The 27,856-nt window shown below is 55.8% G+C and overlaps 1 protein-coding gene across 2 annotated transcripts; it reads left to right on the top strand.

The window, feature by feature from the left end:
- CD276 (CD276 molecule) lies at positions 1-27,744 on the top strand. Of its 2 annotated transcripts, XM_038580927.1 has the most exons (11): positions 1-54; positions 12,804-13,003; positions 13,251-13,380; positions 16,233-16,571; positions 16,729-17,043; positions 17,638-17,976; positions 18,134-18,430; positions 21,673-21,807; positions 22,640-22,681; positions 24,128-24,163; positions 26,297-27,744. In XM_038580927.1, exons 3-11 carry the CDS (start codon positions 13,305-13,307, stop codon positions 26,317-26,319), a joined length of 1,602 nt encoding a protein of 533 aa, XP_038436855.1. In that variant the 5' UTR covers positions 1-54; positions 12,804-13,003; positions 13,251-13,304; the 3' UTR covers positions 26,320-27,744. The 2 variants fall into 2 exon arrangements, with proteins under 2 accessions (XP_038436855.1, XP_038436856.1); XM_038580928.1 differs by lacking the exon at positions 12,804-13,003 and having other exon boundaries at positions 14-54.
- Positions 27,745-27,856: the final 112 nt, after the last annotated feature.

The following is a 27,856-nucleotide window of genomic DNA, read 5'->3' on the forward strand; positions in this document are numbered from 1 at the left end:
CCGGTGCCCCCGGTGCCCCCGGTGCCCCCGCCCCCGCGTGCCGAGAGCCGGGCGGTGAGTGCTTGCGTGGCGCGGGGCGGGCGCGGGGCGCGGGGCGCGGGCGCGGGCGGCCTTTGTCTGCGGCGAGCGGTGCGGGCCGGGGAGGCCGGGGAGGCGGGGGAGGCCGGGGAGGCCGGGACACCGGGACACCCTGGGACCTGCCCCCGCCCCCGGGAGGCCCTGGCGGAGGCTGGGGGTGCTCGTGGACCCCCGGGCCTCGGGCGTGCAAGGGCCCGGGGGCGCTGTGTCCCTGGTTGGGGCCGCAGAGCTCCCCGGGGCAGCGGGCTGGCGGGGAAGCGCGGTCCCCAGCTTGGGAAGCACCCTGAGCCCCACCCCGAGGAGGGGGAGCTGCCGGGAGGGGTCAGGAGCCCCCCCCCGCCCCGCTCGGCCCCGAGGACGGAGTAGAGGACTTCCGCGGGCAGCAGTGGGCGCGGGGGCGGGGGGGATGGGGGGTCCGGGGGTGAATAGGTGTTGGGGTGGGCGGGGGCGATTGGGCTCGGGAAGTCTCCGGGAGACGGTGGGGGAGGTGGGACGCTTTTATGGAGAGGATTTGGGGACTCGGTGGGGACCCCCTAGAGGGGAGGGAGTTGAATCTGTATCCAAGGCCTTCAGATGCTGTTGGGGGGGGGGATGGGGCATGGGGGAGTTGGCAGGTCTGGTGGCTGAAGGCAGCGAACTGCCAGAAAAGGGGCTTTATTTCTAAGCCAGACCTGCCCTAATGAGAAATGGGTGACAGATGACTCAGAGGCTGATGGATCTATCACCGAGGGGAAACCTTAGGCAAATAGTAAAGCAGGAAAGGACCGGGGGCAGGGGGGAAGAGTCTGTTTGACTTAATTGAGAAAAACAATTTACCTTCAAATTGGATGTGGATAATTATAAATGAGTCAATTTCATCATTAAATTAAGGCCCCAGGTCCTTTTCTTACACGCCTGTCTTTGGCAGTTAGCTTCTGTATTAGAAAGTAATGAAGCCCTCCTGTCTTTAAGAGAGTTCTTAAAAAAAAAAAAAAAAAAAAAATTCTTCATTTAGTCCAGGCTCCTCTCACTCTCTCTGGCCTCCCAGAAGTCCCTAGGAAATCTGATGCTGAGTGCAGCCTTCCTCCTAGTCTGGGGGCCTGCACGTGGGTGGGACACTCCGCAGGCCCAGGGAAATTGAGGCCTAAACTTGAAAGGGAAGCTGAAACTTGTCTGATGGGTGGGGCTGATCTGAGAGGTGGGAGGGGTGCAGGGCTCTGGGGCTGTAGGGTGTGAGTGATGGCTCATATTTCCAGCTCATTTCGGAATGGGGATATTTTGGGTGAGTACCGTCCCCTATATCTAGAATCCCTGAGCTTCAGCACTAACACTTAGGCTTAACTATGGAGAGAGGAAACCTTCCTCTCCCATATTAGTACGTGCATCAGAGTCTGACATCAGGACGCTCCTGGAGCCAGAGAAATTTTTCTGCACGACTTCAGGTCAGTGTCGTGAATGTCAGATTTTGCACTAAGGGACTTTTGAGGGAGTGAGCTTGGCACTCAGTGGCTTCGGCCATGCTTTTATCGATCCCATGACTGCTGTTTGGAGCTCTTCCCTTTCTTCAATGACATCACTGGTGGTTCCTCCCAATTGCCTTCAGTGAGCTTTCCAATTTACTCCAGACTTCTGTGCTGCAAGAAACCGGACCATTCAGTTGGGCCGAGGTGAGAAGAAGCCCGTGTCAATGCAAGCCCGAGGGTGGGAAGGGCTGCTGGGATTGGTGGACCTGTTTTTCCTTCATGTCCCTGGTCCTCTGCTGCTCTGACCTGGCACCCAATGGAAGTAGATGGGCTGAATGTCCGAGATGCTCAGATGCCTGACAGCTGGGTTGGGTGCTTGAACATTTGTGGAAAGGACATTTGTAGGAGCGTTGTCCCCTTCTGAAGAGGCTGTGTCCCTCCTCTGGTGAGGTTGACTTCAGAGTCTTCCTAGGGGAATTCCTTCATCCTTGAACCTGTGGTCCTCTCTGGAGCCATAGATGAATCTTCATTCTTTGGAGCGGGACTTAGCCTTGACCGTGAGCTGAGCAATACTGCTTGGGGTTAGATTGGCAGGATGATCGCGGGGGTTTTAGGTGGGATTCCACAGCACCCAAGGACTCTCGTAGAAAGTGTTGTAGAGCAAGTCCCTGGCCTGCTGCTGGCTGGTTCATGGTTGGACATGTGAGGTTTGAGTGTGAAGAAAAATGATCCAAATCTAAACAGCCTCCAAAATGATGACCACATGGGGCCTGAGGCTGTGGACTTGATTCATAGGGTCAGGGGAGGAGGAAGAAGGGCAGGCAGGATGATGTCACTGCCCATGAGCTTATTCTCTGAGTGGGTGGCCACTTCTCACTGCGGTCCTCTTTCCACACCCCAGGGCGGGAGTGCCAGGGAGGTCCACCAGCAGGAGGGGGAGGCATGGCCTGGGCCCGGGGGGGAGTAAGAGGGTGGGAACTGATTGATGTGATCCATGAGAAATTTCCTGTGGTCTCACATGCATCAAACATCTGGGACAGGGCCCCATGTCCTTTTATGCACCCTTTGGCTGCAGTTTTGCCACCCTTGCAGTATGAGGTTCCAGCTAGGAACGTTGAGTTTCCAGGTTTAGGGGTGGGGTTGTGTCAGATGCTTCATAGACATCATCTCATTTAATCATGTCAGTCCTCTGAAGCAGGGAGTGTCATTGGCTCCATAGTATCATTGGGGAAGCCAGAGCCCAGAAAGGGGAAGTCACCTGCCCAGAGACACACAGCTGGCAAATGCTGGTGCTGGAAAATTGTCTGTCTCCAGGACAGGCTCTTTCTGCCCCTCGCAGAGGCAGGTATGGGCTTCCCCTTGTTCTGGAGTCTGGCAAGATGGGCTAACTGTCCCCACGGCGAGGCAGAGAGGACTCACCTGGAGAGCTGGAGGCAAGCCTGATGAAGGCCTCCCAGTCCAAGCCATCGCTGAAAGTACCTGCTTTTCCAGAGGCCTGGTCTTCAGCACATGTATGTCCTCGGAGTCCCCCCCTGCCCTCCAGTTCTGACCGGTGCTCCCACTCTGCCTCTCATTCTCTCTCTCCTTTTTTTTTTTTTAAATTCATTTATCCATTCATGGGAGACACAGAGACATAGGCAGAGGGAGAAGCAGGCTCCCCGAGGGGATGCGGGACCCAGTCCCAGGATCCCAGGATCACGACCTGAACCAAAGGCAGATGCTCAACCACTGAGACACCCAGGTGCCCCTCTCTCTCATTCTCTTTGTGGTTCAGGGAATGGATGCCTCCTCCACACCTGGAATTTCTTTGGGCATTTGAATATGTCAGAGGGAAACCCGCTAGGAGTGGGAAATGAGAAGCATTTTTTTTTTTCTTTTATTGGGAGCCCTGGAGTAGGAAAAAATAGTGCCTCTGAGAAGCAGGGCTCCCAGGCCCCGGGGCTTCCCTGGGAGATACTGGAATGTGTGCTGGGGGTTGGGGCCAGCCCTTTACTGGGGGATGTGGGAGCAGCAGGGCCAGGAGGGGCTGGAGCCCACAACGCTTGGCACTGTGGTCTCGCTTGGCACTGTGGTCTCGCATCTAAAGGAGCAAGGGGGAGGTGACCACTAGGGATGGATGAGCCAGACGTAGAGATGGAACCCAATTGTTTGAGTCTGCTGCTTTGGAGCTGGGGTGCAGGTGGGATTCTCGGTGGAAATGGGGTCACAGAAGGAGTAATGGTCTCAGGGACCTGGATGCATAGCCCGACAGAGGAGCTCTTGGCTGGGGAGGGCGGGGACACTCAGTGCAGGGGGCCCAGGAGGCCTTGTCCCCATGACTACGGCAATAATAATGGCAGGACTAATTGTTACCACTGTTTGTGGGTGCTAGGTGCTTTCCCAAGTCCCTTCTGTACATGTTCTTATTTTGTTTTTGTTTATTTATTTATTTTATTTATTTATTTTTTATTTTTTATTTTTTACATGTTCTTATTTTGTTCTCCCAGTAGCCCATGTGGGGTAGGGGTTGTTACTCCTGTTTTAGTGATGGAGGATCAAGTCTCAAAGGGGTCAAGCCGTTTATACTTGGTCCTGTGTCTAGCAAAACTTTTGAATCAGAATTTGAACACAGGGCAGCCTGCTCTCGAGCCCTGGCTGCACCCTGTGGCCCGCAAGGCAGCCTGACATTCTACTTAACAACACAAAAGGCCCAAATGACCCAGATTTTTGGAAAAGGGAAGGTCAGTGGGAGAGTAGTTTAGGTCCCTGTTTTATCAATGACCAAACTGAGGGTCAGAGGATGTTTTCCCAAAGTCATGACGAGGAAATGGCAAAGTCTGGACTTGAAACTGTATCTCCTACACCAGAGTCATCCCCTAAAACACCACGGCTCACTTTTCCCAGGAAGCCTGTTGTGAGGACACCAGCCTAGCAGGGGATCACGGTTACAGCGCGGGATGGTGGTGGGAACTTTGAGGGTTGAGGCGACCAAGATCCAGAGATCAAGATCCAGAGCGCCAGTGGGTTTGCCCTAGGGAGCTTAGCAAGTGAGGGATGGAGCCTGGTCTAAAATCCAGAAAAATCTTCAAAGTTGCTGTTTTCCTCTTTGTTAATTGCAAAGGAATGACCTGCTCACAGTCAGAGTCACAGAAGTGTATCAACTACGAAGGAAGAATAGATGCTTGCCCTCCCTCCCCTGCCCTGGGGTTGGGTTCACTGTCAGCCTTTCCCATATACAAACATCCACCTGTCTCTCTTTCTAAGCACACAGACCCCCTCATTCATTCGACAGCGACAGCGCATCAAGCACTCGTCAGGTGCCGGGCCTTTGCTGGAATTAGGATGCAATCGTGCATAGAACAGATGCTGTTCCTTCTCAGGGAGGTTCCCATATGATGTGAGGAAAAGAAAACCGTAATGAGAAGGGAGCCTGGGTGGCTCTGTGGGTTGGCGTCTGCCTTCAGCTCACGGTCCTGGGGTCCAGCCCCACATCAGGCTCCCTCTCCCTCTGCTGCTCACCTGCTTGTGTGCTCTCTCTCTCTCTCTCTCTGTCAAATGGATAAAGTCTTTAAAAAAAAAAAAAGAAAAAGAAAACTGCAGTAACAGGGACTTCCCTGGAGTGGCAGATCCGTGCCTGGCTCTCCTGCCAAGGTGACTCTCAGGGTAAAGAGGTGTTACCCATCTCATCCAGGAGGAAGGAACTGTGTTTGCAAAAATGCATGGATCCCCCATCATAGCTCCTAGAAGAGGCCACTATGGGGAAGGAAATAGGAGGACGGGAGGCTGGGGAGGGCTTCAGGGCCAGACCAGGCAGGGCTCTGTGGGCCACCATCAAATACTGGCAGTGACGGCCTGATGCAGCTTATGTTTTTAGAGCAGTTGGCCCGGTTGTGATGTAGAGTCAGGAGCCGGAGTCTAGAAGCGAGTGGGGAGATGAGAGGGAGGGTAGAGAGAGCTCTTGTGGCCATGCAGACGGGGACGGGGATGGGGACCGGGACGGGGACTGGGATGGGACAGGACGAGGACGACTCAGCAGAACGGAGCAGCAGCCCAGGTGGGAGGAAACACTGGGTGGAACCGGATCGGGCGGCAGCACACTTTTTCTGCAAAGGGCCGGAAGGTAAATATTTTAGGCTTTGCGATGATCGCAAGTGCTTTTCTGCAAGTGCTTTTCTGCCGTTGTCTGCCAAGGCAGCCGCAGACAATACATAAATGAAAGGTGGCTGCGTTCCAAGGAAACTTTATTTACAGACACTGAGATTTGAATTTCATGTAATTCCCGTGTCTCATGAAATAGTCTTTTGATCTTCAAGCATTTAAAAAAGCAAACCGTTTCCTTTTTTTTTTTTTAAGATTTTATTTATTCATGAGAGACACAGAGGGAGAGAGGCAGAGACCCAGGCAGAGGGAGAAGTAGGGTCCCCGCGGGGAGCCCGACGCGGGACTCGATCCCAGGACCCCGGGATCACGACCTGAGCCGAAGGCAGACGCTCAACCACTGAGACACCCCAGCGCCCCAGCAAACCCTTTCTTGACTGGCGAGCTGAACAAATGCAGGCAATGGGCTGGATGTGGGGCTTGGGCTATAGTTTGCCAACCCTGAAGATATATTTTGGGGTCAGGAATGGTCGTTCTTGGTGATGGATTGTAGAGGTGAGAGAAACCCCGGTTTCTGGCTTGAGCAGAGGGTGGAGGGTGGTGCCTTTTCTGAGTGGGAAGAGCTGGGGAGAAATAGGTTCGAGGGGAGATCAAGAGTTTGAAGAGGGACATGCTAAGAGGGAGAGGCCTGGGAGTCACTGGCTAAGAGATGTCTAGGGGATGGTTGGAGCTCAGATGAGAGGTGTGGGCTTGGAGAAAAAAACTCTGGGAGTTGCTGGCGTATAAAGCCAGTACTTACAGCCACGGGAGTGGATGAAATCATCTAGGAAAAAATAGTAGGGAGCCTTGAGGAGAAGGCCTGGGAGCCAACTCCAGGAGGTCCCGTGCTGGAGGAAGAAGGGTCTGTGCTGGAATACAGTTGACGCTGAGATGGAGAGAGAGGTAGGGGACCTGACCTGGGTCCATGGGGCCATCTGTTAATACAGGAATGAGGTCATACAGTTGACAGTAAACTTTATTGATGGTGACATAGGTCATGGACTTACTTTCACATTAGTACACATTCTTTTAAAAAGCTCTACGCTCTTCCATTCCCCAGATGTGCCGTAATTAATGTACCAGTCCCCTCCTGGTTCCCATTTCTGCTGCTCGCTTGGGTGTCTTTGAGACTCCAGCCAGTGTTTCCGTAAACCAGTTCCTACAAACTACAGCCCATGGGCCAAATCTTTAGCCGCTTGTTTCTGTATAGCCCACAGCTAAGAATGGTTTTTACATTTGTCATGGTTGGAAAAAAATCATGTGATTCATAAAAATTTACATGCAATTCAAATCTGAGCGCCCATAAATAAAGTTCTTTTGGAACACGGCTCTGCTCATTCATTTATACGTTGTCTCTGACTGCTTCCCCGCTACAATGGCAGCGTTGAGTAGTCGTGACAGATGATCAGATGGCCTGCAAAGTCTGAAATATTTACTACCCAGACCTTTACAAAAGAGTCTTTCCTGCTCGCTCCAACAGAACAGCCCTGGGAAGTCCGATTGGGTGTGGTTTGGCTCATGGGCCCATTCCGGAGCCAATCACTGAGTGTTCCCCGATGTCACGTCTGGTCACCCAGTGAGGCCCGAGGCTGGGGGTCAGCCCCACCAGCACCACATGGACTGGGTTCCCTGCAGGGAAGGAGCCAGTGTAGAACAAGAGAGAGGCTCTCTAGAATAAAGGGCTTGGAGGAAAGTTATTAAGAGTATCAAGACTGACTACTGGGGCAGAGAAGGTCTGCTCAGCCTCTGTTTTGATTCTTTGTCAAAGAAAGAAGTTGCAGAAGCTGTTAAGAAGGAGCTGACGTTCAGGCCAGGTAGGGAGGTGATAATCTGCTTTCAGTGGCTTTGTCTTCTGGCCCCTGTGATCGTCCTGGTGCTGAGTGAACTTGGGGATACCTGAGAAGTTGTCGTGGATATTTCAGGACAACTGGGGTAGGTGGGGAGGGTGGGGGTCGGGGTCGTAGCCCTCCACGGTTTCCCACTGTGTACAGAATCAATCCCTAACCAACCCCTGACCAACTCCCGTGGCCCATCTCCTGACAGTCACTCCCCAGAGTCCGTCTCTTCTCAGAGTATGCTGTGGGGGCCAACTCCCTGATGACTTCCCTCAAGCTGCCAGACCGTTGACATGACTTCTCCTCAGAGCCTCCCCACTCCCCCAGGCAACTGCTTGACCCTCCATGCCCATAGTACTTCATCATGTTTGTTGCATTAGTGGATAGTTGAGTGCTGGAAGATTTGAGATGAGCAAATAACCAGTTTTAGGGGGTAGAAGGCAGATTTTGGGAACAAGAGATTGGTGATCATGTCCTTAACCCCTAACAAAATTCTGGACCCGTTATTAATTGAGCACTTGAAGAAGAGTCCATTTTTCTTCAGATGAGCCTTTTTTTTTCCCCTGGTTCTTCCCCATTTGACTGGTCCTCGGCCAGAAGGGGGATAAGAAGTGGCAGCCTGAGTAGGGATATTGCTAATCCCAAAGCCCTGATGGGTGTTGATCCAGAGGCAGAAACCTAAGCTGTGGGATCTTCCTCTTCCTGAGGACCTTGATGACAGAAGAAACAAAGCAGGGAGAAGAGGGCAACCTTTTTGGGTGACATTCATTTTTCTGTTTTTTTTTTTTTTTTCATCCACCACAAAATTATTGAGCACCTTCTGTGTACCAGGAACTGTCACAACAGTACTTCAAACAACGATGGCGTGGTTGCACAACACCGTGACTGTACTTCACACCACTCAACTGTACATTTAAAATGTTTAAAAGGGTAAACCTCACACTCCATGTATTTTGCCGCGATTTCGAAGAAAAGGTTGTGGCAGTTGGAGTGATAGAGCCGACTTAACCGGATGAAATGTAATAATAGCACAAATGAAATATCCCATAAAGTTCCACCCTTTCTCCAAGTCAATCAGAAGAGGATGGCAGAGATGAGGACCTGCTGCAATGCAAATAACTGGCTTCTAGTCATTGGCCACAAATTTGGTAGTCTATTATTTGGGGTTAGCTTGGTGAACAGTATGGCATGGCTGTCCAGGGTGACCTCATCAAGGGAGAAGATCTAAAACTTGCAGAGAGGAGGCAGACATGGATAAGGTTAAAGGAGGATGGACAGGGGCTATATGGGAGGCAGATTTTGGCTCGAGATAAGGCCGTCTCTCCCCAGTGACAGCTGCCCAAAAGCCAGTGGAGTTCCTTGGGAGGTTGTGGGTGCCCATCACTGGAGGGGGCAAACGGGTTATGAGAGTGGCCCGAGAGAGTTTCCCTGTTCTGATAATCTGACCATTAACTCCTGCGGTTTCTCCCGAATTTGTTGGGGGACCTCTCCTCATCCATGATCTCCCTCAATGATCCCAACTTTGGCTCCCATCACTCCCAGTGCTTGGATAACTCCCCGTCCTGTTCTCAGCTCCAGCTCTGTGTGTCCAGGAATCTGTGTGACATTTGGCCTGGATGCTTTGTAGCTCGAGCCCAGCAGAAATTGTTCTTCCTCCTAAATATGCTTCATCTCCAGGTCTCCCCACCTTATGCTGTGTGCCCACGTGTGCCCGTTTGTTCAAGCCTCTGGGACATCCTTGACTCTCTCCGCCCCTCCCCCCCATACAAACAAAACAATCCCCAAGCCAGGTCATGTCTACCCTTGGAATACCTCCTGAGCTGGGCCCAGGCATCACTAAGTGACTCAGATGAGATAGTGTCCAGTTGGTATTTTGAAACACCTATTTTAGATGTGGTTTCCTTTTGCTGCTCTGAACAGTGGCAATTTTCATGGGGTGGGAAGAGCGGGGAGAGAACGAGGGAAAGGAGGGGAGGGATGGCTCCCTAAATTAGTCACTTCAGATGCTGTAAGAAAGACCCAAAATAACAGTGACACTTAAGTAGATGCTTGCTCTCACCCATGTGACAGTCCGGGTACGTCCAGGGCTAATACCGCAGCCCCGGGGGGGGGGGGGGGGTTGTGTCTTGCTGTTCTGAGGTCCCCAGAGGATTGCCTTTGGCAGCATGGTCTGAGATGGTCACCACAGCTGTGTTCCAGCTAGTGGGAAAGAGGAGGAGAAGAGGGAGGGCATGCTCCCTCTCCGTAAGGGTATGACCCAGACACACACATCAGTTCCTCTCCCATCCTGTTAGCCAGAAGATGGTCACACGGACACACCTCTCGTCCACAAGGCAGGCCGGGATCTGCCTTTAGCTGAGGGACCATGTGCCTACACTAAAAATTCTACAGAAGATGAGAATAATATATATGAGGGGGAGACTAGTGGTTCCTGCCACAGTCATCCTGTGTATTCAGTGTGACCTGCGTGATGCTTAGTTGGCTCAACCACAAGGATGTGGTACGTGAAGATTTAACACACTAGTGAAGTTCCACTAGGATCCAGCAAGGCATTTCTTTTTTTTTTTTAAGATTTTATTTTATTTTATTTATGACAGACAGAGAGAGAGAGAGAGAGAGAGAGAGAATCAGAGACACAGGCAGAGGGAGAAGCAGGCTCCATGCAGGGAGCCCGACACGGGACTCAATCCCGGGTCTCCAGGATCACACCCTGGGCTGAAGTCGGTGCTAAACCGCTGGGCCACCGGGGCTGCCCAAGGCATTTCTTTTATACATGGGAACACTGAGTTTAGAGAATAACTGTTAAAAAAAAAATGCCTAGCAGTGTCAGAGTTGGGACCAGAACCCTAAACTTTGGGCTCATTTTCTGCTATTTCAAAGGGATCCAGTTGAGAGGCCCCGAGGCAGTGCCAGGAGGACAGGTCTCTCGGAACTGGGGAAAAGCCACCCTTCCCAGCCTGTCTACCTGAGGAGCTGCTCATCATTTTTCCGGACCCACCTTTAGGGTAGTTCTGTCTCTGAGGTACCTCCAAGTAGCCCTCCGCGTATCTGAGTAATATACCGTATGGAAGTGCAGGAATTCCCCGGCACTGAGAAGTGCAGGCTGCATGGAGTGCAGGCTCCGTGAGGACAGACACAGCTTAGTCATCTCTCTGTCCCCAATGCCAGTACTCCGTGAATCGCTAAATGCGCTACCAAATACACAAATACACGAATGCATGTATATTCAAGGAGTCTTTGAGTTGCAGTCTTTGAGAAGCTTAGCTCAAACTAGCTTGAGAGAAAAAAATCCAAGATTGGTTCAAGTATCTGGGCAGTCTAGATGTGCACTGCTTCAGGCATCACTTGCTCCAGGTGCTTTAACTGCGGTTTTCAGAAGCTCTGCCTCTATGCTATACTGGTGAGCACAGATTGACGCTAGTTAAGTGGTTTGACTCTTCTTGCCCTCCTGGTAGGAAGCCTTGTCCAAGCAGACCCCGCAGGGATTGGGAGGAGGCAGGGGGTTAAGAGATACGGGGTTGGTTACGTTGGTTACCGTGTGGACAGTGAATTCCTCTTGAGTTTCCCTAGGTTGGGGATGTCTGGGTATAGAGTCTCGGCCTTTGTTTCTTGATTTTGGCTTAATGGGGCACATCTTGGGTCATCTCTTGGGAGCTTCCCTGTGGCCACACCCCTGTTGGGATTGAATGAACTTGCTGTACCTTCAGGTCAAGGGTGGCCTGGGCGCCTCAGTCCTGCTTCTCGGGGAAAGCCAAGGCACTGTGTGTTGTTTCCTGGCAGGGCTCCTTGGAGTTCCCACATTTGGCTGAAACTGGGATGAAGGAAGAGGAGGAGGGAGGGCTGGCTGGTGACTCACTGGGAGGGGTGGCACATGCTGACTCCAGGGCAGGTCCCTCCAGGGAATGAGAATTCCCCTTTGTAGAGAAGGTGGGGAGGATGGTACAAATGCAGCATGAGATCTGCGTGTCTCCATGAGGCTCTGAGGCAGGGCACCCCATCTCTCCCAGGGAGCGGTCATTGGCTCTCTGTTCCCAGACCATGTTGCCATTCCCTGAGCAGAACCGGGTCTCTGAGATGTGTTTCTCCATCCCCGTCTCAGCCCCCGGGGCCCGCCTGTTGGGGTAGGAATCTCTGGGTGCTGTGGAGTTCTCAGGTCTTCTCGGTTCTAGGCTGTCGGGCTTTTCCCTAGGGTAAGCCGTGACAGTGGGAACTTTGCCGGGCTCAGAGTCTAGGAAGGACTGGCTCCTTGGGTCCGGGCGGGAGTGGCAGGCGTAAGCAGCAACGGGAGGGGTGAGGGAGGTGGCCTGGGAAGAACAGATAGGCCTTGGTTTTCTCCTGGGGGTGAAAGGGAGGAAGGGACTCGTAGGATCTGGAAGCTTCTTAATCTTTAGTCCCTGGTGCTTCTTTGGAGGGGGGGCCGGGGCAGCGTGGAGGCCGCGGCCTGCTAGCTTTTCCTGTGGCCAGCGGTCGCCCTTGTAGGCAGGATGTGGCGCCCGCCAAGGGGCCTTTGTGAATGGAGCGGAGGCTGGAGGCTGCTGACTCCGCGGGCCGAGGCCGAGGCCGTGCGGCTGCCAGGCTGGGACTGGGAGCGTCTGGGAAGGAAGTGGCCGTCCGGGGCCTCCCCGCGGTGGGGCGGGCGGGCGGGCACCGAACCCTCGGAGCTTGCTGACGGCAGGTCGGCAGGTCGCATCGCGTTAACACAGGCACCTCGCTCGCCCGGGCCTTTGTTTTGCCCCTTGTAAAATGGGACCAAGCGGCCCGGCTGTGTCCCCGTGCGGCTGGGAGAAGGGGACGTCTTTGCATTCTTGATGAATGGGGGGGCCGGAGCCTAAATCCACATGGGTCCCCTCGGCTCCCCTTGGCTCCATGGGGGTGTGGGGTGAAAAGTCAGGCAGTGGGACCTGGTAAAGGTGGATGTAGCCGGCCCATGTCAGGTGCCGCGGGGTGCAGCCAGGGGCGGGAGAGGGCCTCCCTGGCTCAGGTCTCGCCTGTGGCCCCAGACACACCCCTTAGCCCTGACTCTGGCCTCTGAGGTCCACCCCAGACCAGGCCTCTTTCATTTTTTTTAAAGATTATTTATTTATTTACGAGAGACACAGAGAGAGAGGGGCAGAGACACAGGCAGAGGGAGAAGCAGGCTCCATGCAGGGAGCCCGATGTGGGACTCGATCCCAGGACCCCAGGATCTCACCGCGGGCCGAAGGCAGACGGTCAACTGCTGAGCCCCCCCAGGCGTCCCTCACCCAGATCTCCTTTATCTCATTTCTCCTGCAGATGCTGTCAGTTGTCTTTATGGAGCACAGCTCTGATCCTATCCTTTCCCCTGTTCTAGAACCTTCAGCAGCTCCCAGTTGCCTTCAAGATAAACTTCAGACCTTTCAGCCTATTTCTACATCTGACTCCATCCTCAGCCCGCGTTCTCCCCACCAGCTATTATCTGGAGCCGAACTGATCCAAGCTGATCTGTGCACATTCTTGCCCTGAGCCGGCCAGCCTTGCCTCTACTTGCCACCTTGCCTCATCTTCCTTATAGTTCGTACCGGCATCCCAGCTGCCCCTGCTCCGGGCGCCCTGGTCCTGCCTCCCTAGTGACTCAGTTCCCTTCTGCCAGCATGTCTCCAAAAAGCCCTCCGTGGAGAGCCTTGTAGGGAGTGGGAGGGAGGACCTGCCAGTGGGCAGTCGCAGCCTTCCGTCCTGGAGCTGGTCCAGCGGGGAGGAGGTGAGGGCGGGCCTGGGGAAGACCCTTTGAGACCAAGGCCTCACTTCCTCTTCCTCGCAGGCAGGGGCAGCCTTCCACCACGGAGAGCCCAGCTGTCAGCTGCCGCTCCGGAAGATGCTGCGTCGGGCCAGCGCGGATGTGGGTGTGCGTTTGGCCGCGGCCCTGGCAGCGCTGTGGTTCTGCATCACAGGTGAGGGGAGCAGAGTGGAGGCTGGGGGGGGGGGGACCCATTCCCACCAGGGCTTCGGCTAAGCCCGTCTGCCTAGCCGGGACGAGGTGGGGGGAGTTTTGGCCAACTGCCTCCCACTGTCCCCTGTCCACTCATTTGCACTGGGATTCGACAGGCAACTTATTTTGCATTTCTTCGCCTCTGTCCCCTCTTCTGTAAACTGGTAATGTGAGCACTTGCTGTGATAATGCTGTTTCTTGAACACACAGTGTGTGTTCTCCATCCCGAGGGCCTTTGCACGTCCTGTCTCCTCTGCCTGGAACATTTGTCTCTGGACATTGGCATACCTTGATCCTTTCTTTCTTTCTTTTAGGTCTTGGCTCCTATGTCACCTTCTTAGCAAAGTTTCTTGGCTACCCTGTAAAAAATAGCACACCGTCTCTCCCCACCCTTGACTTTACTTCTTCATGCTTCTTCCCAGCCTTCATCTCCGCCTGACACGTTGTGTTTTTACCTGCTTATTGGCCACTCTGTTCAAAGAGTAGGGTCTACCCCCGGTGCCAAGACTGGTGCCAGCCACATAGTAGCTGCTCAGCAACCATGTTGGATAAATGATGTAAATCTTCCCACGCAGCTCTTGGCACACAGTCAGCATTGAATAAGGGCATTATTTTGAATAACAACATCCTTACCATATTTTAAATCCTAACCAGCCTCTGGCGGAGGGAAACTGCCTTCTTCTGCCATGGGGAACGCAAAGCTGAGTGTCTGGTGCCCCCTCTTGATCACAAAGAGGAAGCAACTCTAGCCGCTGCTGCTCTTGATTTTTCTATGGAAAGCGCTTCCGTCTGGATTATTCCTCCCACAAGTTTCATCCCTAAGTGCCCCCGCCCCCCATAAGGGGCACCAGTTGGAGAGCTGGCTTGGGGCATGTGGTATTGCATGGAGAGATCCAGGGCCAGCATAAGACCTTTAGAGACCTCTACACGCTGCAAAGATCATGATACCCTCTCCCTGTGTGTCATTCACAGTAAAAATACTGTGGGCACCTGGGTGGCTCAGTCCATCAAGCTTCTGCCTTTGGCTCAGGTCATGATTCCTGGGTCCTGGGATGCAGCCCCACATCGGGCTCTCTGCTCGGAGTCTGCTTCTCCCTCTGCCCCCCCCCCCCCCCCCACCGCTTGTGCTCTCTCTCAAATAAATAAGTAAAATCTTAAAAAAACAAACAAACAAACAATAAAAACACTAACCATAAGGTGTTTTTTTTCTAAATGCAAGAAACTTTTAAGGGGTGCTCTATCCAGTCAGCTTTGTGTCAAGACTGTTTGATCTTTACACTTTTTTGAGTGTGCTTGCAGTGCTGGTGGCCAAAGCACACACTTCCCCAAGAATGGCAGTGCCAGAGTAGGGAGCATGCCTCCCCCAAAGAAAGGCTCGGGGATCCCCGTCTAACCTTTCGGGGCTCTAAAAGAAGGAGGTGACGGAGGTATGGAGGTAGAGGTGACTGGGTGAGGAGGCTTGCCAGTTCACAGGTTAAAGGGCAGGGGAGGAACAGGGGAATCTGCCCCAGGGGGCTTTTCACTGGCCATGCCCCTGGCCCTGGTTCTGGGGATGAGTTGACACTAGGCTTCTGGGATTCCTGCTCCTGTGTTCCCCTCACCTCCAATTCATCAGCAGGTCCTCATCAATAAACCTTGAATCTGTCCCATGCTCTCCAGCACCACTGCTACCCTCTGGAGCTAAGCCAACATCACTTCTTACAAAGACCCCTGAATCCATTCTCCACAGAGGAGCCGAAGTGAGTTTTAAGCCTTGTTGGCCAGATTATGCCTGGTTCCTGCCCCTCCCCCCCGCCCCTCCTACAACCATCACCACCTGCAGTGACTTCCGTTGCATATGGCAAACCTAAGTTCTTTACTGTTTTTTTTTTTTTTTAAGATTTTATTTATTTATTCATGAGAGACACACAGAGAGAGGCAGAGACACAGGCAGAGGGAGAAGCAGGCTCCATTGGAGCAGGGAGCCCGATGTGTGGGACTCAGTCTGGGGCCCGGGGATCACACCCTGAGCCAAAGGCAGCCGCTCAACCGCCGAGCCCCCCAGGCGTCCCTCTTCCCTGGTTTTACAAAGCCCTCACATCCAGACTCTTGGCCACATTGGACAGCTACCTGATATTTTCATTTAGGGAGCCGAACCTTGCCTCAGGGCCTTCCCATCTGCTGTTTCCTCTGCCTGGAACACTCTTAGCCTGGCTTTTTTTGTATGTCAGACTCTTCTTCATTCCCTTTAAACCTCAACTTGGCTGAGACTTAAATTTAGTGAGAACGGGCCTCACTGCATTGAAAGGTGTGGACATTCTTTCGTTCAGGTATAAAAACAAATCATGTTTATTTAGGGAAAGAAAATAGAAAAAAACATTTCATGGTCCTTTCTCATTCGGAGAAAACCACTATTAACATTTGGTCTGTAATTGTTTAGACTCCTCTTTGTAATTAATAAAGATGACATATACTTAGGTGAAAGTGCAGCTAGCGCAGACAGGTGTTAAATACCTGTCTAATTTTCTAAAAACTACCACGTCTCATCCTTTGGCTTACGTGTGTCCTTCATACCCCTGATCCCGTGCTCATGAGAATCTGTGTCTTAGTCTGTCTCACTCTCCCATTAAAAGGTGTGACCCTGCTCTTGTTCTCTGTTGCATTCCTAACTCTTGCGCTCGACAAACAGTAGGTGCCTACTGTAGTCTTGTTGACTGAATGAGGACCACTTTGGGTCTCAGGTCTAAAGGAGGGGTGGAAGAGCCGGGAAGGGGAGGAGGACTAGGGAGGCTTCAGGGGCCCTGCCCCCTCACCGGCCCACCCTGTGTCCCCCAGGCGCCGTGGAGGTCCAGGTGCCCGAGGACCCCGTGGTGGCCCTGGTGGGCACCGATGCCACCCTGCGCTGCTCCTTCTCGCCCGAACCCGGCTTCAGCCTGGCGCAGCTCAACCTCATCTGGCAGCTGACGGACACCAAGCAGCTGGTGCACAGCTTCGCCGAGGGCCGGGACCAGGGCAGCGCGTACGCCAACCGCACGGCCCTCTTCCCCGACCTGCTGGCCCAGGGCAATGCGTCCCTGCGGCTGCAGCGCGTGCGCGTGGCCGATGAGGGCAGCTTCACCTGCTTCGTGAGCATCCGGGACTTCGGCAGCGCCGCGGTCAGCCTGCAGGTGGCAGGTGAGCACCCTCCCCGGCTGCACCCTCCAGCTGCCCTGGGCCCCTTCCCCGCTGTGCCGCCCCCGACCCCAGGACCCAGGTGCCCTTTCCCCCATGTGACACCCCGCCCCGTCCAATCCTTGCAGCTCCTCCACCTCTGCCCTCTGCCCCACTCCAGCTCCCTACTCGAAGCCCAGCATGACCCTGGAGCCCAGCAAGGACCTGCGGCCCGGGGACACGGTGACCATCACGTGCTCCAGCTACCGGGGCTATCCGGAGGCCGAGGTGCTCTGGCAGGATGGGCAGGGCGCACCCCTGACCGGCAACGTGACCACATCGCAGATGGCCAACGAGCAGAGCCTGTTCGACGTGCGCAGTGTCCTGCGGGTGGTGCTGGGCGCTAACGGCACCTACAGCTGCCTGGTGCGCAACCCGGTGCTGCAGCAGGACGCCCGTGGCTCTGTCACCATCACGCCCCACAGAAGTCCCACAGGTTCTTTATTTTTGTTTCGCTTATGTCCTGTGAGAGAGGGAGGCTTTGTCCCATCAGAGGGGCTGCGGGATTGGAACCTCGCTCCCTACCTTCAGTCTCCCACAGTGGTGAAGTTCCTAGTAGTGATGACAGGAAAGGTGAACGGGGTGAGGAGGCGGGGCCTTACCTTGCTGGGCAGGGAGGACAGCCGTCACGGGCCTTCTCCACCTCTGGGACTCCTGACTCCAGGGCTCCGGACGCCTCTGGAAAGGATGGAGGAGCATTCGGATCTCCCCAGAGACAGTAAGGATAGGCGAGGGAACGGATCCATCAGCAGGTGGGGGTTTGCTAGGGCTGGATACTGTCCCAGGCCTGCCCCCCCCTCCGCCCCCCACCCAGGCATTGTCAGCCCGAGGTCAACCCCCTGTAATCCTTGTAAGATGGGGGTGACTCCACATCTGGAGATCGGAGACTCAGTCTGCTCTTGGGTCTGGAGAGAAAGTGGGAAGATGGACAAGGACCTGGGGGTTAACAGAGGAGGAAGTCTGGGAAGCTGGGGGCGGATAGGCTGGCATGGCCCTGCCCCCCGTCACCGGCCCACCCCGTGTCCCCCAGGCGCCGTGGAGGTCCAGGTGCCCGAGGACCCCGTGGTGGCCCTGGTGGGCACCGATGCCACCCTGTGCTGCTCCTTCTCGCCTGAACCCGGCTTCAGCCTGGCACAGCTCAACCTCATCTGGCAGCTGACGGACACCAAGCAGCTGGTGCACAGCTTCGCCGAGGGCCGGGACCAGGGCAGCGCGTACGCCAACCGCACGGCCCTCTTCCCCGACCTGCTGGCCCAGGGCAATGCGTCCCTGCGGCTGCAGCGCGTGCGCGTGGCCGATGAGGGCAGCTTCACCTGCTTCGTGAGCATCCGGGACTTCGGCAGCGCCGCGGTCAGCCTGCAGGTGGCAGGTGAGCACCCTCCCCGGCTTCACCCTCCAGCTGCCCTGGGCCCCTTCCCCGCTGTGCCGCCCCCGACCCCAGGACCCAGGTGCCCTTTCCCCCATGTGACACCCCGCCCCGTCCAATCCTTACAGCTCCTCCACCTCTGCCCTCTGCCCCACTCCAGCTCCCTACTCGAAGCCCAGCATGACCCTGGAGCCCAGCAAGGACCTGCGGCCCGGGGACACGGTGACCATCACGTGCTCCAGCTACCGGGGCTATCCGGAGGCCGAGGTGCTCTGGCAGGATGGGCAGGGCGCACCCCTGACTGGCAACGTGACCACATCGCAGATGGCCAACGAGCAGGGCCTGTTCGACGTGCGCAGTGTCCTGCGGGTGGTGCTGGGCGCTAACGGCACCTACAGCTGCCTGGTGCGCAACCCGGTGCTGCAGCAGGACGCTCATGGCTCCGTCACCATCACAGGTAGGTGGCGGGGGTGGGGTGGGGTGGGGGTGCGGATGAACAGCTGGGGAGATGCAGGGAGCTGCTGCCTGGTTTCTAAAATATGAGTTGGAATTTAGGCAGGTTTTGGTGATCAGAAGCCTTTTTATTTATTTATTTTATTGATTCATTTTAAATATTTTATTTAAATTCAATTTGCCAACCTATAGTATAACACCCAGTGTTCATCCCATTAGGTGCCCTCCTTAGTGCCGGTCACCCAGTCACCCCCCACCCCCGGGTCAGAAGCCTTTTTGAAAAACATATTCATACATTTCAGGTGTCTCAAACCCTCCACCAAGAAGTCCTTAAGGGATTTGCCTGAAGGAGCTGATAAGGGTCGTTTGTAATAGTCGCCCTCTTCCGAGTGCCTTAGCTGGTGCTTGTGCTTCTTATACAGGGATGGGGGTAGCTCCCTGGACTCTGGGGGTGCGGTGGGAGTTCCAGGGCAGACTCCACATGGTGAGGGGGGGCTTTCCTCCCGGTGATGGGAAGGTTTTGCTGCGTGCATGGGCACCATGGGCACCACCGAGGCCCTGGGAGTCGGCTGTCCGCTGCAGGTGGGGGGAATCGCTGCTGCCCCCATGTGGTCAAACACCAGATCGATGTTGCTCATTTGGCAGTTCCCTGGATAGTGGGGTCTGGTTTGGGGTCCCAGCCCAAACACCCTCCCTTCCTGTAGTGCCCACCTCAGTGGGTGCTGCTTGTGCCTGGGGCGGGGGTGGGGGTGAAGAGGGCTCAGGCCCACCCTCAGGCCATGGGAGGACATCTCCATCTGTGTCGGGACATCAGGTTGGCTCCAGGGGCCTCCTCACATTTGCTGGTGTCAGGACAGCCGGTTCTGTCTGCCTGGTTGGCCTCTTTCCCCTTCCCATGACTTCCACATGCCTGGTGTGTTTCCAGAGAGAATAAGAAATACCAGGTAGAGTGAGATTGGCAGAAAAAGTGAAGCTTTCTAAGAAGGGAGGCAGGGGCCAAAGTGGGCTAGGGTGGCTGGGAGAAATCCCCAGGGACAGGTGGGAGTTGAGAAAGCCTTGAAAGATCGGTGGACTTTGTGATAATTTGCACACTGGGCTGAGATGGATATTTGCCATGCCGCGCAGAAAAGGTTTATGGGTGTAAAAGGAGTTGTAGGGAGACCGCTTACCCCATCTAAAGGGGGAAAAGAACCCTTTTATTTTAAACTTCAGTAGCTCACATATAAAGCACTTTTGTTTCAGAGATGAAACCAAAGCCCAGAGAGAAGAGAGAACTTTCCCCAAGTTTGCAGACATGCACAGTGGCTTTATTTTTTTTTTTGGGTGGGGGGGGACAGGCACCTATTTGAAAATTAGGTAAATGATAAATGCAATAGTTGGCACTTAATGTTTAGAAGGTGCATGAGCCCCCCCTCATCTGTGGGGTGTGTGGCCCTCGGCTCTGGGACCCGGCCGTGAGCACATGAGCCAGGACCAGAATCCAACCTTGAGCCTCTCAGCCTCATTTTCTCTCCTCCCCACCACCCAGCCTCCTGTTTTTGGAAGAGCAGGTCTGGCCTACTTTGGAGCCCTTGGCCTGTATTCCGCTTCAGGCAGCTTTGTGCCTGGTAAAACATTCTGGGATTCAGAATGTCAGTCCTGCAGCCTGGTGCCTCCCACACCCGCCGGAGGTTCGTGAAGTTACGTGTGCTGTGCTCTACGAAGCAGGCACCGGATGTGGAGCCGCAAGACCCAGGTCTGAGCCCCGCTCTTCACTCCAGGGCAGGTCTGGCCTGTGGCAGGCACTGTCAGCAGCCAGGGGGTGAACGCAGAAAGAGATCTTCCCTACTCCGGCCTATATTTCTGGGGCTCTGCTCCCTCCTTGGCTGCAGGAGCCCCAGCCAGGATCCCAGGGGTTTCTTCCGTGGGCCTCCCGGGCCAGCCTTCCTGGGCCCTCCTGTCAGCCGCCGTCCTCTCCTGCTCCCCTGGGTGACGGGCCCCTTTGGTTGCAGGGCCCTGAGCGGCAGCTCTGAAGGAAACATCTGCCGCGAGTGTCTGCGCCCCTGCCCGGGCCTCTGCTGCCGACGGCTGTCCTGGCGCTGCTGTCTGCGCTGCAGGTGCCTTCTGCAGAACCCGGGGGCCCGGCCGCGGCTGCTCTCTCCAGAGAGCAGAGCCAAGCAGTCCTGTCTTTGGCCAGCTCTGACGTCCCCGGGGCTTCTGCCCGGGACCCAGCATGGGCTCAGGGCCTGGGCTCCTGGCCGGCGTGCTCACAACAGCCGCTGGCCCTGCCCCAGGTGTGGGTGCCTGCAGCCTTCCCTGCGGGGTGAGGTGGCGAGCAGAAGGGCCCTCGCCGTCTCACAGCAGCATTCCCCTGGCAAGGCTCCTCCTCCGGGGTAAACCCAGGACCTCACCACGGCACCCTCGGTTCCCACCCCCACTGCATGTGGGGCTCCCCAAACATTTTCTGTTCAGGGATGGGTAGTAAATATTTCAGGCTCTGTGGGCCACAGACGATCTCTGTTGCTGCTGCTGATTTTCCTTCCCCTTCTGCTCTTCCTGTTCCTTTTTTGGTAACCCTTCACAAATATAAAAACTATTATTAGCCTACAGGCTGTACAAAAACAGACCACAGGCCAGATCTGGCTCGGAGACCAGCCGGCTCCCTGATCTATCGGATGGGGGATATCTCCAGGCAGGGCTGGAATAGTCAGAGAGGGCCTCCGGAGGAGGTGAATCTTAAACTGGGAGAGCGTTTGGGAGCATTTCTTTTTTTTTTTTTTTTTTTTTTTTTTGCATTTCTTTTTTTTTAAATTTTTTTAGTAGGGGAACCAGTCAGCAATGGCGTGGGGGCTGGAGGGAGCCAGTTGTCTCTGCCGAGAGGTTAGTTCACCAGCTTGGGTGGAGCAGAGGTTCCTATAGTAGAAATGGAAAGAAAGGTTGGGGGGAGGGTGAGCAGCAGCCACGTAATAGAGGTCTTTGAGAGGATTGAAGCGTTATTCAAGTCGGTGCGGAGCCATAGAAGGTTCTAGAGCATCATGGATGGCAGGCTCTTCAGCCTGCCAGGTTGAAGCATGTCTGCAGCAGCCATGGCTGGCAGGGTCTGGATGTGTCTTGGTGTGTGGGGAGGGGGCCTGGGAACTTCAGTGAGCTCCCTTCATAGTGTTTGGAGCTCCCCGTTCACACCTTGTGACCCCGGGTGTGCTGTCCTCAGGGACCAGGGGGCCAGGCGTGACCGTCTCTTCCCACTCTCCCCACTTCCCCTCCCAGGGCAGCCCATGACATTCCCCCCTGAGGCCCTGTGGGTGACCGTGGGGCTCTCTGTATGTCTTGTCGCACTGCTGGTGGCCCTGGCTTTCGTGTGCTGGAGGAAGATCAAGCAGAGCTGTGAGGAGGAGAATGCAGGTGAGTGAGGGTGTGTGCGTACATGCACGCGCACACGTGTCTTTGGGTACGTTGGTGTGTCTGTGACATCAACATGCAGGTCGCTTTCTGGTGACAGAATGAGCATGAGTGTGCACTTGGGCCCTGACTGTGTGTGTGGCCTGAGGCTGAACATGTCTGCTACGTGTAGACAGGAGTGAGCCGAGCCGGCCGGGGTGTGGCTTTGGGCGTCACTGTGTGAGGGTGTGTCTGCCTCCCCGTGGGCAGAGTCTGAAGCAGCTGCCCTTAGCTGGGCTGCGGTCAGTATGAGTTGACTTTGGCAGGTGGTGGGTGGACGTTGGTCAATAGGTGCTTTGAGCTTGACAGCTAAGTGTGTCAACTCTGGTGAGTGCGGGGTGAGCACGCATCGGGGAGTGGGGGGTTGATACTGGTGGGTGGTGGGGGGACACGCAGAGGCTTCCCCGGGTGAACATGAAAGTGGATGGTCAGAGGTGGGAGCTGGCTGGGCGTGGAGAGGGAGGGTGCATATGTGGAGAAGGGACAGACGGGTGGGGGCAGCGGTGGCGGGGGAAGCTGTAGAAGGACAAGTGCACAGGGAGGCGGGCAGGGCTGGGTGGATGGGTGAGCCGTGGGGTCGGTGGGTGGCCAGGAGGAGGGGTGAGGAGGCGGGGCTTGGCTGGGTGAGGGGTGGGCTCTGCTCTGTGCTGGTCTCAGACTCCCACCCTGTGCCCGACACCTGGACCGCAGGTCAGGCCTACGCAGCCCGCTCGCCTACGTCCCGCACTCCGGGTGGAGAACTGCAGTAACGGCAGTGGGCTGAGAGTCTTTTCTTTACCGAGTTCTTTTCTTCCAGGTGCTGAGGACCAGGATGGGGATGGAGAGGGATCCAAGACCGGTGAGTCTGAGCTTAGAGCTGGTCTTGTCGGCTGCGGGAAGGACACAGGGGCGGGGACAGGACTCTAGGGTCTGGAGCCACACTGGCTTGAGGTTTGAATGAAGTGTGTTCTGTGGACGGTGGTCCTCTACGCAGGTGAGTCTGGTCTTTGCTCAGTGTTAGGCCTGGATGTGAATCTCCCAGGTGCTGCTTCGTCTTTCCCGCCTCCCTGACCTTTCTACCAGGGCCAGTTTCACTCTGAGTGACCCTGCACTGTGGGGTCTGGTGGCTTCCTAGGGGAAGAGTGAGGGAGCAGGAGATGGGGCGACCTGGGCTTCAGCTCCAGCTGCCACGTGTGGGCTCCGTGGCCTTGAGCAAGTCACTTTGCTTTCTGGGCCTCAGTTTCTTCATCTTTGGGCCTTGGTTTCCCCCTGATGACTGCCTCCCTTCATAGGTTGTATGGGTTTAATTAGATGAGATAACGTGTATAGAGGGCGCGCTACCATCCCCGTGCCTGGTCAGTGCTCGATATCTCGGAGTCTTGTTAGTAGGCAGACAGTCCCGTTCTGGTTAGAGGCTGTGTGACTTTGGTCAAAGTGCTTTGCAGCTCTGGGGTCCAGAGTCCCTCTGTAAATGTTATCCTGACGCTGCCTCGATGGCACCGGAGGGCTGTGCTGCAGCTCTTTTGAGTGACTGGATACACGGGTGGTTTGCGAAGGGCGTGGTGCTTCAGAGACACAAACCCGGAGCCCAGCTTGGGGCGGGTGCCGAGCCACTGGTGTTTTGTCACCACTGGAGGCCTCCCTGCCCTCCCTTCTGGGGCTCCTGGGCTGGGAGAGGCAGGTTCCCGCTGAGTCATTTGGGATAGTGCCAGGTGACACCAGTCCCCTCCCCGCCCCCATGAAGGCAGCAGGAGACTGACACCTGGGGATGCTGAAAATTCTGCCAATTAACTCCCTGCCTTTGGTGTGGAGGCAGCCCTGGGATCAGGCCTCATTTTTCTTGCTCAGAGGCAGATGTAGTTGCCAGGGGGAGGAGGTGGGGCGAAGAGGACGGCCTAGAGATTTATTCAGTCTCGGTTCCGCATGACCCCAGGCCCACCCGGGGATGGCTGCAGCCTCCTGTAGCTTCTTACTGTGCCCCCTTTTTTTTTTTTTTTAAGTAGACTCAGCGTGCTTCCAATTCCCTAGCTCCCTGGAGGGCAGGGTAGCCGTTCCCATTGTATAGATGTGGGCAACTGAGGCCCAAAGAATGGGGAGTGACGGGCTGCAGAGCGGAGCTAGGCCTTGGGACGGCTGCCCAGGGCCCCTTCCCTGGGGCTGGGAGGTTCCCCTCATCCTCCCAGCCTCTCGCATCCCTGCAGAGCTCACCTCTTCCTCGGCTCCCGTCCCTCGTCCCTCTGCCCGACTGCTGACCCCATCACTTTCCGAGGTTCCCCCTCACTGTGTGCTCCTTCCTTTTTTGCAGCCCTGCGGCCTCTGAAACACTCTGAAAGCAAAGAAGGTAAAGACACGGGGTGCTGGAGGTTGTGTGTCTGTGTGTTTGTGCACCTGAGTGCGGGGCGCTGGGGAGGGTCGGCGGCGGTGGGTGGTGATTATCACCTGGTGCCCGGTGACCTGAAACTCTGTCCCCGGGAGAGCAGCCTTGACTGTACCCCGGTGAAATGGCCCAGGGCAGAGTAACCAAGGCCCCGGATGTGACGGGGGCATCACAGAGACAGGCATGTACTCCCGTCTCCTGTAACGGTCTAGGCCCGGGTGGTCTTCGGGCCACTGGTGTCCTCGACCTGGGCTCCATTTATTGGTTTCTGGCCTCTTCCACTCAGAACTTCCATCCCTCGGCCCAAGGGGGCTGCTCCAGCTCCCACGCCCTCTCCAGATGCAATGGGAGGGGGGGCGGGGAGAGGAAAGAGAGGAACGTTTTTTCTAGGGCTTGTCTAGAAATAGCTCCTGTTACTCCAGTTTCTGTGCTGGGGCAGGACCTCGTCACATGACGCCTCACTCGAGCCAGGCTAGGGAATGTGGCTTCGGGCGGGGCAGCCGAATTCCTGGTCCACGGTGGGTGGTTAGCAGGTGGGTGGTTAGCAGGTGGGTGGTTAGCAGGTGGGTGGTTAGCAGCCCGTAACAATCGTTAATACTCATCTTCTGTAACATCAGCAGGTACATTAGGGGGTGGTTGGTTGGGGGTGAGTTTGAGATTCTTTCTTACTGAAACCAACCAACAGCGACATCTCTGTATGTGTGTTTGGGTGGAAATATATGTGATCCTGTGTGTGTGTGTGTGTGTGTGTGTATTTTGAACGAGACATTCCTGGATGCAGACTTGCCACTCGATGTGAATGGCTCTTCCACCTAGAACATCAAAGTTGGTTGCTACAGGTCATGGAAACTTTCTCAGGTTGCCTGGGCATCCCTGTCAGGATATAGACTTTCACTGACTTCCTGGATGCTCATACCCGCACCTAGGGGAGGAGGGAAGGACGTAGGCCCTGTCTTCAGGAGACTTCCAGAAGGGTGGGGGTGGGGAGCAACGAGGCTCTCAGCGACCTCTACAAAATACGTGATTCAAGAGGGTCAGAGACTCAGACTTTGACAGAAGGCAGTCAGAGGACTTCAGGAAGGCAGCACTGTGCGGAAGAAAGAGGCCCCAGGGTTTGGAGGGGGGACCTTGGGGCTAGTCTCTGCCTCCGGCCTTCCAGGAAGTTCCCTCATCTGTGGAATGCACACCTCCCTTGCAAGGTGGTTGTGAGGATTAGACAGGGTGACAAATGCAGAAGCAAGAAGTCCTTTTGAATGCTGTAGAATGTTCCCTGGCAGTCAGGGACCTATGTTGGGGTAGGGAGGGATGGAGATAAGTTATCTGCCTCCTTGTTCTGAACCAAATGAGGCATAGAAGCATCGAGCAGATGGAGATGGAAATGTCAGCTTGGTACCAGAAGAGAGCTGCAGCTGAATGGCCTGGGTGCGGGGTGCAGTGGGCTCCCCGTTCCTGCTCCCACCAGGCAGCCTGGCCACCCAGTCTCTGGTCACGCTGGGTGCGCACACAGGCGATGCCCAGGAGGGAGGACTGCTTCCCCCGGGACAGACAGAGCCCAAAGAATGGGAGAGGGAGCGGTGGGGTCACACAGGCCCTGGTCCTTCTGAACTCTCCCCAAGCCAGGGGGTCTGAGTCCACTGGGTGCCCCCCCATGTGGAGACAAGGGTCAGAGGGACTCAGCATGGGAAGGGGAGCTGGAAGGGATTTCTTGCTAGTGGAGGGGAGGGAGCCAGTCCAGGGAAGACGGAAGGGAATAGCAAGGAGGGGGGCATGGAGGGGACAAGTGTGCCAGGGAGAGGAGGGCAGGTGATTGGGCAGCGTGCGGGGCAGATGGAGCTATGGGGCTGAGAGAGGGCTGGCGGGAGTTAGGCAGCCCCCCTGGGGCGCCTCTTGGTCTGTCTGATGGCCAGCCCTGGGCCTGCGCGGGCCTCCAGGGCGGTGCTCCGCAGAGGGGCTGCTGGTCAGACGGCAGTGGCCGCTCCCACAACACTCCCCACCCAGCAGTGCCTGGCCCTGGGCCTGGGCTCTGGCGCATGCCCAAGAGCAGGACTCCTGCATTTAGTGCCTTTCCCCCCATTTTTTTTCCATCTCAACATGCAGATGATGGACAAGAAATAGCCTGACCATGAGGACCAGGGAGCTGCTGCCCCTGCCTGGGGGCTCCCTCCCCTGGCTGCACTGGGGCCTCAGTGTGAGCCCTGCCCCCGACAGATGGCTCCCACCTCGGCGGGTCCACTCATTCTCCAAAGGACAGAGAGACCACCCGCAGCCTTATTTCTCCAATGGACGTGATTCCCAAGTCAGCCTGCTGCCTTATTTCTCCAGTGACACGATACGTAAACCATCCTGCTGTCTTCTTTCTTATGGACGTGATACAGACACCACCCCGCCGCCTTATTTCTCCAGGGGATATGCTGTGTGGACCGTCTGGCTGCGGCAACATTCAGAATGATCCTCTGCCTTATTTCTCCAAAGACAGGAGACACAGTCGCCCTGGCCTTCTTTCTCCAGTGGTCCTGATACACTAGTCATCATTTCTCAGCTTTTCCTCCTCACCGCTCCCCCCCACCCCGAAGCCCATCTCCTTAGAAAGGGCCACAGCAGCTTCAGCATCTCCTTGAGTCCACGGGCATCTCCCTCCTGCCTCCTCCTCCTCCTCTGGCCCCCACGTTGGCCTCCTCCCTCCCTCACTAAGTGAAGACAGGGCCCTTCCCCCCAGGCCCGCGGGGGCACACAGGTGCATGTTCTGGAACATGTGCGGGGACACGTCCTGACCTCCCTTCGCCCAGTCTCTCCCGTGGTGCCCTGGGCTGTGCCCTGTGAGCTCCCTCCCCGTGGGAAGCATGTGCTGGTCACACTGGGTCCCCGGGTATCTGCGTGGGCCCCCTGGGGGGTCCCTTCTATCCCTCTGCTTTTCCCTCCTTTCCTTTTGTTCATCCAGTCTAGTAATGTTCATTGAGCATCCATGGGGTGTCAGCACTGTGTTAGGTACCGGGGACCCAGGTGAGAAGACAAGCCATCCTTGAAGGAGCTCATCCTTCAACTGGCTTCTGTGAGGAGATAGACAACTGCGGCTCATGAGGGCCTCCTGCCCTGCCCCTCCTGTACCCCTCTTCTGTGCTCACAGCTTCCTGGATACCTCACTCCCACCCCATCCCTAACCCCTACCAGGGCAGGGGGTGGGGGCAGAAACCTGGAGAGACAGGCGGTTTCCAAAGTCTTTCCAGGTGTGAGCAGGTGGGCAGGCGGCCAAGGCACCTGGGCCCCGGGAGCAGAGGCACAGGTGAAGCCTGGGGACGGGGCAGGGCCAGGAGGGCGCAGGGACACAGCCTCTCGCCCCTCCCATGGTGCTATTCTGGGGCTGGGAGGACACCTCCTGGCTTGTCTCTCGCCGGCCCCCAGCCCCCGGAAAACTTCTGAAGTCCTCCCGCTGACATTTCTTCCCCGGGAATGGAAGAGGTGGCATGTCTAATTTAAATGTGGGACTCTGAGGAATTTTGTTAACTGGGGGTGTAATTTGGGAAAAATAAACGGCTTTGTAGAAAGGTTTTTCTCCGAGAAGTGTATGGAAGTGGGTTGGGCAGCAGGACTCGGCAGGAGGGATCCCCTCCTGGACAGTTGAGGCCAGAGGGGGCTGCCTGCATCTCCACCCTCTCACCA

This window comes from Canis lupus, chromosome 30, assembly GCF_011100685.1.
Source record: "Canis lupus familiaris isolate Mischka breed German Shepherd chromosome 30, alternate assembly UU_Cfam_GSD_1.0, whole genome shotgun sequence".
NCBI lineage: Eukaryota > Metazoa > Chordata > Mammalia > Carnivora > Canidae > Canis > Canis lupus.

What these genes read in the sequence shown, in the direction of transcription:
- CD276 (XM_038580927.1), top strand. Translation starts at nt 13,305, where the DNA reads ATGCTGCGTCGGGCCAGCGCGGATGTGGGTGTGCGTTTGGCCGCGGCC. An exon ending in GCTGTGGTTCTGCATCACAG is followed by an intron (nt 13,381 to 16,232) that starts GTGAGGGGAGCA and finishes TGTGTCCCCCAG; the next exon opens with GCGCCGTGGAGGTCCAGGTG. An exon ending in TGGAGAGGGATCCAAGACCG is followed by an intron (nt 22,682 to 24,127) that starts GTGAGTCTGAGC and finishes CCTTTTTTGCAG; the next exon opens with CCCTGCGGCCTCTGAAACAC.